The following is a 15,398-nucleotide window of genomic DNA, read 5'->3' as shown; positions in this document are numbered from 1 at the left end:
CTCAAAACTGGGAAGAGTTCCTTCTTCAACAGTGGCTTTTTCAGGTGACACGTCTTCAGCAGCGTCATTTGTTCTGTTGTTCATTTCATTCCAACTGAAATGTCTTGGACCATGATAATTCAAAAGCCTGTTGACATGCACCACCTTCGGCTTACCTTGCCGATCACATTTTATTCGGAAAGTCACGTCTGAGAGATGATCCACCATGTCATATGGGCCTTTCCATGGAGAAGACAACTTAGGAGACTCCCCTTTGGTCTCCCTGGGATTATACAACCACACCTTGTCTCCTGGTACAAAGCTGACTTCAATAGATTTCTTATCATAACATAGCTTCATGGAAACAGCAGACGTTTTTAAGTTTGAACGCACTTGATGATTAATATCATCCATCCTTTCAGATAACTCTTTCACGAACTCTGACACATTTTCAGGCAACTCTTCATAAGGTGAGTGTCCTGTTATCAGGTCCACTGGCAACCGACGTTCCCAACCAAACATCAGCTTTGCTGGAGTGTATCCAGTAGCTTCTTGCTCTGCTGTTTTATAGGCCATTAATAGTGGAGATAGTAAGACATCCCAGTCATCTTGGTGGCTATTACAAAACCTTGCCAATTCCTGTCCCAATGTCCAGTTGTACTTTTCTACCATCCCATCAGACTCTGGGTGAAGTGGCGTTGTCCTGGTCTTTCGTATGCCAAACAACTTGCTGCATTCATGGAACATAGCTGATTCAAAGTTACGGCCTTGATCCGAATGCAATTCGTATGGCATACCAAACCTGAAGAAAAAATCACTAATAGCTGAAGCTACAGTTGTAGCTTCCTGATTTGGTATTGCATATGCCTCAGGCCACTTGGTGAAATAATCCATCACCACACAAATGTACTTGTTTCCAGCACGAGTTTGGGGCAAAGGACTAGCAATGTCAATGGGTACTCATTCCATTGGTGCGTCAACTTGATATAACTTCATTGGAGCACGTCCCTTATGCTTGGGTCACCTTTTAGCACAATATGTACAGCATACACTGCACCACTCTTCCACATCTTGCATCATACCTATCCATTAAAGTTTCTGATGTAGATGACTCAATGTCTTTTTAAGTCCAAGATGCCCTCCTGTTAAACTATCATGGGATTGACACAGCACAACTTCCCGTAACTTTCTCGGTATAACTGTTTGCCAGGTCGTCACTTTCCCATCTGCAGTTTTCCATCTTCAAGCTTCAACTGGTCCCATTGTGCCCAATAGTTCTTTATCACAGGGCTTAAGCTAGACACATTCTCTAAAGCAGGGCGCAAAACACTTGTTTGTAGAAAATCAATTATTGTCTTCAAATCTTGGTCTTTCTCCTGTTCTGCTTCAATATCTATACTTGGTTCCACTTCACCATCATCAACTCCTTCAGTCACTTTGACTTCAGCTTGATGGCACCTGGTTAGTTCAACCTCTCTTTTAACACTTACCGGAATTTGGCCTCTGTTGTTCCCAAACGTCATTTTATCAAAGTTAACTACATACTTCCTCGGTATTAAGTAGTCCAACCCTAATATGCATGGGTCTTCAATGTCAGCCAAGTATACTTTGTGTCTCTCCTTTATGCCCATGAGCTCAATAGTTACCCACACTGGTCCCCACAACCTTGTATAATGTCCTGTCACACCACAGAGCTTCTGTATGGCTTCTGGTATTCCTTTGTGATCTAGCACCTTGATACTCACAAGGATTTGCTGAGATGTAGAATCTATGGCAAAGTTGCACCTTTGGCCATCCAGCTTCCCTGTCACATAGACAGTATGTGTGCTTGCCATTTTACACTTAGCTGTTGGGACTTTCACGATAGTATTCTTCTTGTGCTGGCTCTTCATATGTCCTTACTCTCCACAGTTTCAACAACCTTTCTGGGTAGCAACGTTTCCTGCCGTGGCATCTTCCCTGTGTTGAAGTTACCAGCATTGAGCTCTCTTGTGCCCAGATTTGTTACAATGCCAGCAAAATTCCTCAAACCTCTCTGAAAGCTGACCTTTTCTGGCCTTGAATCCTGATGACTGTACCAGCCTTGGTACTTCTGTGCTGTACTTAACATAGGATTCGAATTCAAGAGCTCTGGCCATTGCATCCTGCATAGTAGAGGGGTGTGCTTGCTTTACTTGTATCTTCAATTGTGGACCGTCCAAGGTGTCTACAAACTGATCCCTCAGCAACAGCTTGAGGACATCAGGTGGTGCAGTTGGGTAGGCCTTGTGTGCCATACTTTCCAAATCCTGTGCCAGCTCTTGCAGGCTCTCCCCTTTAGCACAGACTCTAGTCCTAAACCTAGCCCTTCAGACTGATTTTGAGTCCCATACCTGATTTCTAGAGCAGCTACTAGTGCTCTATAGTTGTACCTGTCGTCTACTGACAATTGTCCAAGTATTTCCATGGCTGTCCCTTCAAGCTCGTTGCCAGGTACACTGTTTTCTGCTCCTCTGTCCATCCATTCATTTCTACCAGGAGCTCAAATAGTGCTCTATATGCTTTCCACGATGCCTTTCCATCGAATTCTTGTGGCTTCCTTCGTACTAGATCACCCCTATTGCTGACACCCATATCTAGAATGTGACTTCTGGCAGGACTGAAGATGTCTGCATTAGGGTTTAGCTGCAGGGTCTGGAAGGGGCTTCCTGTTGTCTGGTGCTGATTAGGTCCATGGTTAATATATCCCCCTTGTGTAAACGACAGTAAATTTTCCTTTAATGTATTTAATTCACTTTGAAATTTACTAATCTTTTTCATTTGTGTATGCTGGCTTTTTCTCAACTGTTGGAGACTTTCTTCTTGTTTATTTTTATTTTTCCTCCAACAACTGCTGTAGTCTCTCTTCTTGTTTATTTTCTTTCTCCTCCAACTACTGCTGTAGTCTCTCTTCTTGTTTATTTTCTTTCTCCTCCAACCACTGCTGTAGTTTCTCTTCTTGTTTATCTTTTTTCTCCTCCAACCACAGCTGTAGTCTCTCTTCTTGTTCATTTTCTCATTCTTCTTGTTTCTTTTCTTTTTCCTCCAACAACTGCTGTAATCTCTCTTATTTATTTTGCTGTTCGAGCTGCCACTGTTGCAGGTTTTCTTGCCACTGCTGTTGTCTCTCTTCTTGTTTCTTTTCTCGTTCTTCTTGTTTCTTTGCTGTTCTTGTATTGCTGCCATCAAATATGTTAAGCTGTAGTTTGATTTGTCACTTCTCGTTTCCATCTTCTTTTTTCTTTATTTTCCATCTCACTTCTGATACCAATTTGTTACGCATCTGCTTGTTTGTTAATTTCCGGTAGAAATTCTTTCCGAGGAACTTCAGTGATACAAGTCCTTTCTTGATTAAACCAGTTTATTCTTTTTCGATACAAACTTTAGTACACAGTAATTCCACAGTCAGTACGTTTCTCGTCCCTTTAAACTTAACAACTTCTATAATACACGCTATAAATAACAGCGATTTACAATCTCGATAACTTCGCTCTCGACGAGTACAAACATACACCTTATATTACCGTAACTACTGTTCGCTTCTTTAATTATCTATCTATCACTGGCTTCTCTGCCAGGCTTATATACTAAAGAAGGGGGCGTCTCGAATACTCTCGGGCATCCCCGATCATTCATGATCACTCGAGAAATTTCATGCACGCTACCAAACGCGCCAGTAGCATCACGTGACTTCTGCTGTCGTAACACTATATTTTCCTGAAAGCTGTAGTTCTAATTGACATAGCTCGTGCGGTACACTATGTTGTTACTTCAAGCCGGTAATTGCTTAGCTAGAAATCAAACTTCTATCCAAACTTTACAAAATCTCGTGCTGTCCTTGTAGAAATGTGATTATGTTTTATCTCCTGCTACTACTCTTGCAGATAATTGCTAGAATTTCAATTAAGTTTCAAGCTTTGATCTACAAGATAATGTATTGGAAAATTATTTTTAACACACATTTATTTAGAACTGTTTGAAATGTTATACTGTCTTTCTATCTTACTTGTTTCTGTACATTTTAGACCGTTTGTTAACAGATGTTTTAATGATTAATTTTTTTGAAGCAAGTTTTACCCATCCATAACCAACTAAAACTGCTTCTAATACGCGATAACCCTATGGACAAGAAAACAGGTTTGTTAAAAAGCAAAACAGTTCCCTATGGAGCAGAAAATAAGTTTGTTAAAAAACAAAAAAGTTTTCAGAATATATAAAAAAAAAAACAATCTGAAGCCATGGTAACTACACGCGGTTAAAAATACAATAATTACACATATATCCACAACTTTATCGTATTTAATTTTTTTATATTTTGTGTTCATAATGGAAAGTAATTCTTAGAGCAATTCACATAAACTGGTTAGAGAAAATAGGATAAATCAAAATCTTCCGTCACAAATTTACATTGAGAACAAAGCGCTACAATATTTATATGTGATTCCCAAAATGCTTGTCTCCATGCGGCTCAACAATAAAACAGACGGTTTATATAGCTAAAATTTAGGGTTCGATCCTCACATGGAACACAGTAAAGCTAGTCCATTGTGCATCTTTGTGCTAAACGACAAACAGTTTTTCATGATGCTTATAACACTGGACCTCTTCTGTTTATTTTCTATTAAATGTCATGTCAAATGAATTTTGGTTTAAGATTCTATAAATGGTAAATAAGAAATAGTTTGTTAATTGGGCTGTCATGATTATAAAACAATGAGTGTCTATAAATGGTGTTAGATGCTGAGAAGGATAATGCCATCTTCACTGTTTACAAAGACCTACATAATATGCCAGTTTTCGCATGTCTTTACCTACGGACAGCCCATACCACAAGTACAAGGCTAATAATCAGATCCATTGAACGACAACAAGGCTAATAGTCGGATCCATACTCATACCAAAAGTACAAGGCTAATAGTCAGATCCATGCCATGCTACAAGTACAAGGCTAATAGTCAAATCCATGGAAAGACTACAAGGCTAATAGTCAGATCCATACCCATAACACAAGTACAAGGGTAATACTCAGATCCATACCCATAACACAAGTACAAGGGTAATACTCAGATCCATACCCATAACACAAGTACAAGGCTAATAGTCAGATCTATACCCATAACACAAGTACAAGGCTAATACTCAGATCTATACCCATATCACAAATACAAGGCTAATAGTCAAATATATACCCATACCACAAGTACAAGGCTAATACTCAGATCCATGGAACGACACAAAGAACTGAACAAGTCCTGCGACTGATGATCAACCCCTCCAAAAAAATCACGTTTTTCAAAAGAGTTATAAGCTCTGCTATGAAGATTGATGCTGCTCTAAACTCCTCCTTTCTAACGCCTCTAGTCTAATATATTAGCATGATATTTCTCGCACAAATCTATCAAAATTGTGTTTTAACTGTCTTTTGATGAACCCCGACAGCTATCTTTCTTTTTACAGTCTTTTTCGTTAAGCTAATGACAACACTAACACTTCCCGGACCGTTTGATATAGCATTTTGATAGATTATGATTTGCATTAGCGTGAAAGGTTTACTTCAAAAGAAATCCTTTTTGTTATAATTTGTAAAGAAGTTATAGTCTATAATTTACCGACCAATCATTTCCTAATATGAGTTCGAGCCTGATTTGTATTCAACTTTTGTCGTATTCTTCGTTTATTGTCATTTTCAAGTTTTGAATTATCTGTTTTATGAAACAAGGTTAAAAAAAATTTTCTTCGAATAGTTAAGACATTGTGTCTGTTTGTCACAGTTTCAAATTAAATTATTCATCTATATATATATATATAAAGTACAAAAAATCTGTGTGTCTATCTAATTGTCCCTAGATCGCTGGGCCAATCTCAACCAAACTTTGTGGAATGATAGTATAGAACAAGTGGCATGTTCACAACCCCCTCCACCCTCATTATTCTTGTTATTGAGCATTTACTTCCTTTGACGTAAGTTAACGTTAACTACATTCATAGATGGCGTCACGTCCTTACACCAAGAAGAAAAACTATTAAATTTTCTATAAAACAACATACACAGTGTGTAGGGGATGACATAGAAACGTCTTATATACATCTCAGAGAGTGAGCTAGTACTCTTTATGGAGGAATGCAATGAGAAAAAGTGGCCGCCACTATTGCAATAATACATAAACTCAGCTGAAGTTTCTACTTTCACAGCCACCATAAATCTGACATGAAGAGCCGTTTCTGAGTTATACCCACTTCCTACCTTGACCCGTAACCTTTTAACTTCGACTGTAACACACTTTTGCGGTCAGTTGCCGTCAATTAATTAACCACGTGAAACACTGTGGAAGAACATTAAGAGCTGGATCTTGAAAGTGGATAACAGAAAGCACCCCTACTGCTACTATCTTTCCGCTACCTCTTCCTACAAAATCACCCTGATCTTCTCACAGTGTATACCATGTTTTAAGAATATACATAGTGAGTTCTTAAAGCTAAAACAAAACTTTTGGTGAGATAATAATGAATACTGTAATAATATGTTATGTTATAAATAAATTGTGTGAAAGTTAGGATTTTGTGTTATTTATCACAGCATTCAACCGTCACATTTTTCAAGTTCCAAAACCCAAACAAAGGACGGCTTGTATTTGACATAAACCTTCTCTTAAGCTTCTGATACATGTTACTTGTATTGGATATCAATGCACTATTTAACCCTGTAAACACAATCATTTCTTCAATTTTATAAGGCTGTCATTATACAACTCCTATTGTAATAGGTTTTGAGTTAATGAGTATCAACGTCCTAAGTGTTAGAGAACTATAGTAGGGTCTTTTTGTTATGCATGTAAGTACGTCATGTAATAAATTAAAGTAAACCTAGGGTAACTAACTCCTAATTTGGAAAGCTTAGGTTATTTTTCGGGCCTGCTCTGGTGATCAGTGGAGTCATTTTCATTGTTTGAATTCCAGATTTGATATTTTCCTATTTACAGAGATTTCCCGCTGACTACGTTACATGTTATTTCATCAGAAACTGTGCCACATCTCGTCTTTGAAAGTAGAACAGGCATATTAGATTCACAGACTAAACAAAGTTGTATCTACTTTTTCCAAACAAAGAATAAATGTAACGATCAAAACAAAATATTTTAATACTTTTAAAACAAAAAAATAATAGTTATTTGGAATATTTGGTGTTGGACGTCAGTACAAAAGCTACAGCATTACAACAGCAAAAACTACATGTCCCACTTCAGAAACATCAAACTATTGTCTATTCTGACGTTCGCACATCTTATCTTTTTAAAATTCATTTAAACCAAACATGTGCTTTAGAGGGCAATTATATAACTAAAGGCTTTACATTGAAATTATTATTATATTTCATTTTATACTCCTTTTGAACAGGAGATTGAATGATGGTTTCTGTTTTATAGACACACAAGCTGAGGTACCCGTCCTTCGTCCGGGTTATGAACGTATATAGATGTTTGGATGGATGGATGCTTTGATAAATAACACAAAAAATCCTAACTTTCACACAAGTTATGTATAACATAGCATATTATTACAGTATTAATTATTACCTCACCAAAAGTTTTGTATAAGCTTAAAAACTTAATATGTATATACTTAAAACATGGTATACACTGTGCGATGGTCAGGATAATTTTGCAGGAAGAGGTATCGGAAAGTAAAGCGGCGGTAGGGGTACTTTCTCTTAATACCAAACTCTTAATGTCTTTCCACTGTGTTTCACGTGATTAAATAATTGATGGTGTTAGCCACAGAAGTGTCTCACGGGCCGAAGTTGAAAGGTCACGGGTCAAAGTAGGAAGTGGGTATAACTCAGATACGGCTCTTCATATCAGCCTTATTAACTGAGTTTATGTTGTATTGCAAAAGTGGTGGTCATTTTTTTCATTGCATTCCTTCATAAGACGTTTGTGTGCCCTCCCCCTCGTACTTTGTGTGTGTTGTGTTGTAGAAAATGTAATTTTTGTGTGTAAGGACGTGGCGCCATCTATGTATGTAGTTTGTTTGTTTGTTTGTTCTGAATGTCGAGAAAAGCTACACGAGGACTATCTGCGCTAGCCGTCCCTAATTTAGCAGTTTAAGACTAAAGGGAAGGTAGCTAGTCATCACCATCCACCGCCAACTCTTGGGCTACTATTTTACCAACGAATAGTGGGATTGACCGTCAAATTATAACGCCCCCACGGCTGAAAGGGCGAGCATGTTTGGTGGGACGGGGATTCGAACCCGCAACCCTCAGATTTCGAATCGAGCGCCCTAACCACCTGGTCATGCCGGGCCATGTATGTAGTTAACGTTAACTTACGTGAAAAACAATAAATGGTCAATAACAGCAACAATTGGGGGAGAGGTTTATTAACCCCTATTAACATGCCCCTTGTTCCAAACTACCAACCCACAAAGTTTGGTTGAGATTGGCCCAGCGTTGTAGGAGTAGTTAGATAAGGGACAGACAGACACATTATTATCTTTGTATATATAGATATAATCTTTGTTTTAGTCTTGAGAAGTCTTAATTTAAGAAATGTTCTAAGAACTACATAAGAAGTAAATTCAGTAATCTTATAATACAATTTAAAAAATCATAGGGTTACATTTTAATTTACAAATTTCGAAATTAATGCGTGAATAATTACTTTCCTTAAAATTTTTTCAGGGTCTGATAAAGTGAACCTTGAGAAATATATTAGGGAGTTATCTCAAAAAATTTCTTGTTGATCCAAGAAGTAATAATTGAGATAAAAGTAGTAATGCATATGTTTCTGTGTGCATTTAAAAGTAAATCTGGTATTCGGAAAGTTGTTTATCCATAAATGTGGCATTTAAAGGCGTAACTAAGAAGATATGTTAAAAACCGAAACAGGTTTACTTTAAGCAAGGAGAACATCAATATTTTTGTATCTGTAGTATTATTGAGGTGCATTCAATTGACAAAGAAACGCCTGATATATTATGTTGTAGAAGATACACGTAATGTTTATTATGTCACATTTCCATCTACATGGTTTTGTTAAGATGTTAGAAATATGTCAGTTACAATAACAAAAGTAAACTACATGTAGGTGGTGTTTTTTCGTGTTAAAGTGTCAGTTAAAGTAAGTAACGCCGACGACTTAATTAAGTTTCTATCAAAAACAGAGAATAGATATTTGTTAGTTTACTTCGAAGTTTTGTTGTTAAAAATGTCAATCTCGTATGAATGAATTTCAATACAATAATTTAACATTTAATGAGAATGTCCAAAGATGTCTAGATGTTTAATTTCGTTTTGTCAATAACATTAACGAGTAAGTCGAATCATGATTCATTGCTTGTGGTCTTTCTAGAAAACTAAAGAAACAAGAAGACGAAAAGGGTTTTATAAAACATGATGAACTACAAGAGGAATATTACGGTGGAGAAGAACCGCCGAAGAAGAAGAAATCGTGGAAGCAGTACCTGGAACCCAACTGCCCCTGTTGTCCCAACATGTCCAAGAGATACTTGATAGCCATACTTAGTTTTTTTGGGTTTCTCGTTAGTTTTGGTATCCGTTGTAACCTTGGAGTTGCTATTGTTCAGATGGTCAGCAACGTGACAGCAGAAGTAAGTGATATACGGTAGCTTATAAGCAATTCTTCTTAAAACTGTGAGCAATGTGACAGAACTGAGTAATCATGGTAACCTAAGGGTAACTACCGTTGTAAACTGTAAGCAGTATGGTAGAAAAAGTAAATAATACGAATAACCTAGGGGTCGCCTGTTGTTTAGTCAGTTTTGCAAATTTAAAGCAGAAACAGTAAGTAATTATTGCTACCTAGGCTGGTTAATCTTAATACTGCAAGCAACATGACAAAAGAAATGAATACTCATGATAACCTAGTGGTAGTTATTGGTGATCACTTAACAACGTGTTATTTTGGTTTTATTATTACCAATATCATTACACTAATTCTAAGTTTTTAGCGTGTTTTATGTTATTGTTACGACAGCGGACGTCACGTGACCCTGGTACCACGTGATAAGTTTCTAGAAGGATCGGGAACATCACGAATAATCCAGTATTTGCTAGACGCCCTCTATTCCTGTATATAAGCGCGTTAGATAAAGCGAAACAATTAATCGGAATTAGAATTGCAGACAGGCAGAGACAGAGACGGACATTTGAGTCAGGCGCGGTAGTGAAGTGCATGAATAGTGGTGAATTATAGCGTGTGTTTAAGTTAAAGTGACTGTGGAAATTAAGTGTATTGCAAAGCTGAATTGAGAAAGAATAAACTAGTTTTATTTAAGAAGGGACTTGTATCGTTGAAGTTTCTCGGAAATAATTTCTACAGAAAATTAACAAACGATCAGAGACGTAACATTATTAATAGTAAGATACCAGAAATTAAATAAAATACAGCTATAAATATAAGTGTACCTTAGATGACTACTTTGTAAACCAGAATCTGTACTTTTTCTTTCTTTGTGATTTAACTATTTCCATCATCTGTAATACACACATCTGTAATGAATTATGGACCGGGGCTTCATAATAAAAGTTATTTTATTCACATTTCTCAAAAGAAATAATAATAATAATATGTTATTATTTTAAAGTTTTTAATACAAAAACGGTCCCTTTACGCAAGAAAAGCTTTGTATGCGGGTCTTAACAAATTATTCAACCTAGGAGGGGGTGGGAGACAATGGTTACTTTATATAATTCGCGATCGATCGGTGAGCGATTCATTTCCTTAAAATATAACGTTATAAAAATCGGTTAGTTAGCGTTATCATTCACTGTTCATACCGATGTGTTCATAAATGTAATAAGCTAGTCACGTTCTAACTTCATAACCTGCTGAAGACAGAGAACATAATGGGATGAAATCAAAATTTTCGAGACCGTCATATTAATATGATTTATAAAGCCTTATAGACGCTTAGTAACAAGAAAATAACATGTTGGTGGAATTAGTCGTACGATGATGAGAATGTATTTATATACAGTTGACAGTCACTGCAACTTTGTTTTGAAATCTAAGAAAAAATGTGTACTGTTGCCATTTCAATCTTATTCGAACTTTGATGAATCTTTACAGAAAATAACGATAACAGAAAGTATTTCATATACATTTTATTTTTCATGTAGTGGGATCGGGCAGAGTATATTTGAAACTTTTCAAAATGTCAATGTTTTTATGAATCCAAATAGTAAGTGGAAAAACAGGAATAACGAAGAACAATTCAACGGATCCAGTTTATTCCTCTTAAAAATAAGAAAAAGAAAATCCACACACCTGATCGTGACTGAACTAATTCCACGTGGATGTTGAGCATTGCGATTTTAGAGATGAAATCAGCTTGATGTAAAATCAAGTGTAACTAAAATCTCTAATTACATTTAAGCACTATACAAGTCACTTTGCTAAATTCAGTGACATTTGAAAAAGTGTTTCAATCGATTAAGACGTGAATTAAATTTTGTGATGACGAATTTTTATTTTTTGTGCAGGTCAAGAAAACGCTTTACTGAAACTTCCAATCCTACATGTTTAAAATGTAATTTAACCACATTTTGCAGTATCACAGATACTTAAAGTAGCATATTTCTACATCAATAGAGATTGGACAATATAAACATGTGGCAAATATGTATGAGTTATTGTTGATGGGGTCATTTAACTCGATGATACTTTCAGTAAATTAAATCCAAAGGCAAATAAATAATTGTCCTTGAGAAAATTGCTTGAATTTGGAGGCAGTAATTTAAAAACATCATCCATCGTATATACTTTACATAATTATTACATTCGTGTGTAAATACCAGTGAGTTGCTTTAAAAAAGTGGGTTATTTTGGTATTTTGAAAATATTTAATTTGATAATAAATGTTTCAGTTTTTCAGTGAAGGCTAATTTAGTTCTAAATTTCTGTAAGATTGAGAATGGGTCATTTGGCACTAAATGTTATAGTATGTTGTTATGAAAAGGATTAATCTGATAGCAGATTATTATATGGTTGTGAAGGAGCTTAATTATATATTAAACGCTTGTACGGTTGTTGTGGTCGTGTAGCTTTGCTCGAAATTCAAAAAACAAACAAACAAACAATGCTAAATTAGGGACGGCTAGCGCAGATAGCCCCTAGTCATATGTTGCGTTCGGATAACGAGTTTAACGCGAACTGTTTATTTCCGATACATAAAATATTATTCCGGGTCGTTATTGGAACGTGAAATGAGTAAGTAAACAGAAATAGTTTCACTTTAGTTGTGTAAGATAATTAAAACTTTGTCGCGTTCGGTCTACAGTACGCTTGAACTAGCGAGAAGATCCAGAACTGGCCTTTAGCCTAATGATCATGGCGTCAGTGACAAAATTCATGGGAGGTTTTTATATATCACTATTACTACCGATCTGTTATAAAATGTAAAACATTGTAACATATGTGCCGCAACAATATTTGTAAGAAACTAATGTCTAAGTATTTAGTTTTCATTAGTATAAAACTATTAACAATTTAAGTCTCAAACTAGGCCCGGCATGGCCAGGTGGTTAATGTACTCGACTCGCAATCTGAGGGTCGCAGGTTCGAATCCCTCTTACATCAAACATGCTCGCCCTTTCAGCCGTGGGGCGTTATAATGTGACGGTCAATCCCACTATTCATTGGTAAAAGAGTAGCCCAAGAGTTGGCGGTGGGTGGTGATGACTAGCTGCCTTCCCTCTAGTGTTACACTGCTAAATTAGGGACGGCTATCGCAGATAGTCCGAAAAGTAGTGAACTGGTCTAATGTTAACCGGGAAAAGTAGTGAACTGGTCTAATGTTAACCGTGAAAAGTAGTGAACTAGCTTCATATTCTCAGTTTCAAATAGTCATATGTTCAGATGGGCCAACAGTAACCTAGTTTAATGTAAAGCATTCTAGCTCTGGACTAATCGTTTGGTGAGATTGGCCAATAATGATCTAATTTATTGTGAAGTATTCTAACTCTGAAGTGGTCATATGGAGTCATAGTCTAAATCTGGACTAGTCATATGGAGAGACAGTCTAATCAGTTTAATGTGAACTGTTCTAAATCTGGACCGGTTAACACTAGACCAGTTCACTACTTTTCACGGTTAACGTTAAGCCAGTTCACTACTTTTCACGGTTAACAATAGGCCAGTTCATTATTGTCGTCTTTTTTTTACAAATATGGCTGGATTGTCAGCGAGAGGTATAGAGTGAAGCTTTGAACAGCCATTTTACATTCAAACTAAAGATTTTTTTGTGGGTTGGAGCAGGAGTAATTTTTAAGTGACCTTATAAGAAGAAGCAGAAAATTCAGGGCTTTTTGATGGTCATTCCACAGGATAACCGGAGTAGTTTTCTCAAGACCTAGAACCTGACCAACTCATAAAATGTCCACTTGTGAAATATGTGAGATAAATAATTTTTGTCTAGTGGAACACACAATTAACACAGTTGGGGCCCTACCTAATGCATAATTGTAACTCATGAAAGTCCCACTTGTGAATAGGACCAGTGCAGCAAACGTTGAGGCCCCGTGTGAGTCAACAATCATACACATACCATCCCTCCTAACTACACACAATCTGATTGCATAATTTCGCAAATAAATTGGAAACACGGTTTTATTTTATTTGCTTGTTGTTGTTGTTTTTCATTTACGTGGCATTACTAGGTTTGGGCTGTGGAGGGGGGTCAACATATTATTGGTCCAATACGTTCGCCAATGTTCTTTTCTACCAACCCCCTTCCCTAAAGAAATAACCTCAAGAAGATACAAACAATCAGGGGGTATAACTTAGTGCTGATGGAATCATTTTCTGGCATATTGGGCCAATGGAATACTCTTTGTTTTATTCCAGTGGATACAGGAACCTGACATTCTAGCCAGAATAGTCAGGTGTTATTTACATATCGATATAGTTATTTCCCGCTGGCTGGCGTCACGTGTTGTAAATCTCTATTTGGTTGGTTCCACTGAATGCTGATGAACTGGAAAATTAGTTAAAGCAGCTTCATGCTTTGTTTAACAAAATTAACTCTGGTGTGTTTTATAATACCTAACTGAGGGTTGTTCGAAATTTTATCCATTTTTGAGTGTATTATTCGTTTTTTACAGCATTTTTTTCCCATTACAAGTTCTCCCCATTCTGCCAGGTAAAAGGGTTTTGTACATTTCAGATTTAAATCGCCAAAATAAAGCAAACAAACGAGCTTATAAAGCCTGTGTAATTAGTGTATTGTATTTTAATTTCAACATTGTAATTTATTACCAAATTCTTCCTCCAGACACTGAGAGGCGTGACTCGGTTTATGCTTTACATTTTGGAAGAATGCCAACTTATTGCCAACTTCAAACAAAGTTCTGTTTCTAGAGTGGCGACACCTTTCGTTTTCCTCCAGTGGTTGTCCACGTGGCACCCGTTTTGTGATTTCACAAGAATGTTTTATCGTAGGATATATTTTTAAAATTTTTCGTCTTACGTTTGAGCAAAGAATCCAGGTGTGTTTATTTATGAAATAAGTCACATGTCAAGACTATACCGGCTAGACAACTTCTGAAAATCGGTATTGTTCTTACTCGTACACTGGTATTATGTTTAGAGAAGACAGACGTGCAGAGAAAGCAGAAATATGAGAAGGTGAACTTCAGGAATGATTTACTCTTTCGCTGAGACTGATAGATTGGAGACAACATGAACATCTGTATTACAACCAGCTCCACTTTGATAAGAACATGGCTACAAAAAGCACTGAATACCTGTCACCTCGTGGCTAAAATCAGTATTACCTTTCCATTGTAATAGAAACATCTATGAAGCTAGTCGTCGAAACCCCTCAGTGGCTCAGCGGTAGGTCTACTGGCTCACAACGTTAAAATTCGGGTTTCGATACCCATGATGGGCAGAGCGCCGATAGCCCATTGTACAACTTTGTGCATAACTACCTGGTCGTCGATACCACACTTGGCCTTTCATTTATATCTGAAAAGTGGAATGTCATTTATGAAAAATTAAACACAGATTAATATACGTGTTGAAGATTGTCAGATTAAAAAATAATATTGATTATATATATATATGAGTTCTTTTTTTTTGCCAATAGTCGAAATAAATGGCTTTTACTTATATTTTTTAATAGTATAAATATATACTCTGTTGTTGTTGTTGGATTCTTCTACAGTAGGTGTCTGTGACTTGTTAACGATAAATTCAACGATGAATAAACAGCACACACTTCACTTGTTTTCAAATAATATTGTTACGTCTCCGTTTGTTAATTAATTTTCCGTAACTACGTTCCGACGAAACTTTAGCGACACAAGTCCTTACTTAATAAAACTGGTTTATTCTTTCCGAATAGAACTTTACGATACACTTAATTTCAACAATCACGCT

General features: G+C 36.6%; 1 protein-coding gene across 1 annotated transcript in view; it reads left to right on the top strand.

Annotated features, from left to right (window-relative positions):
* LOC106478494 (vesicular glutamate transporter 1-like) overlaps positions 1-15,398 on the top strand; it is a 168,785-nt gene that overhangs the window by 100,352 nt on the left and 53,035 nt on the right. The window contains exon 3 of the mRNA XM_022382106.1: positions 9,348-9,606. Coding sequence (XP_022237814.1) covers positions 9,348-9,606 — 259 coding nt within the window. The remainder of the gene's footprint in view (positions 1-9,347; positions 9,607-15,398) is intronic.

This window comes from Limulus polyphemus, unplaced genomic scaffold (genome assembly GCF_000517525.1).
Source record: "Limulus polyphemus unplaced genomic scaffold, Limulus_polyphemus-2.1.2 Scaffold217, whole genome shotgun sequence".
Lineage (NCBI taxonomy): Eukaryota > Metazoa > Arthropoda > Merostomata > Xiphosura > Limulidae > Limulus > Limulus polyphemus.
Note: the sequence above shows the minus strand (reverse complement) of the source record. Positions and strands in the feature narration are given on the sequence as shown.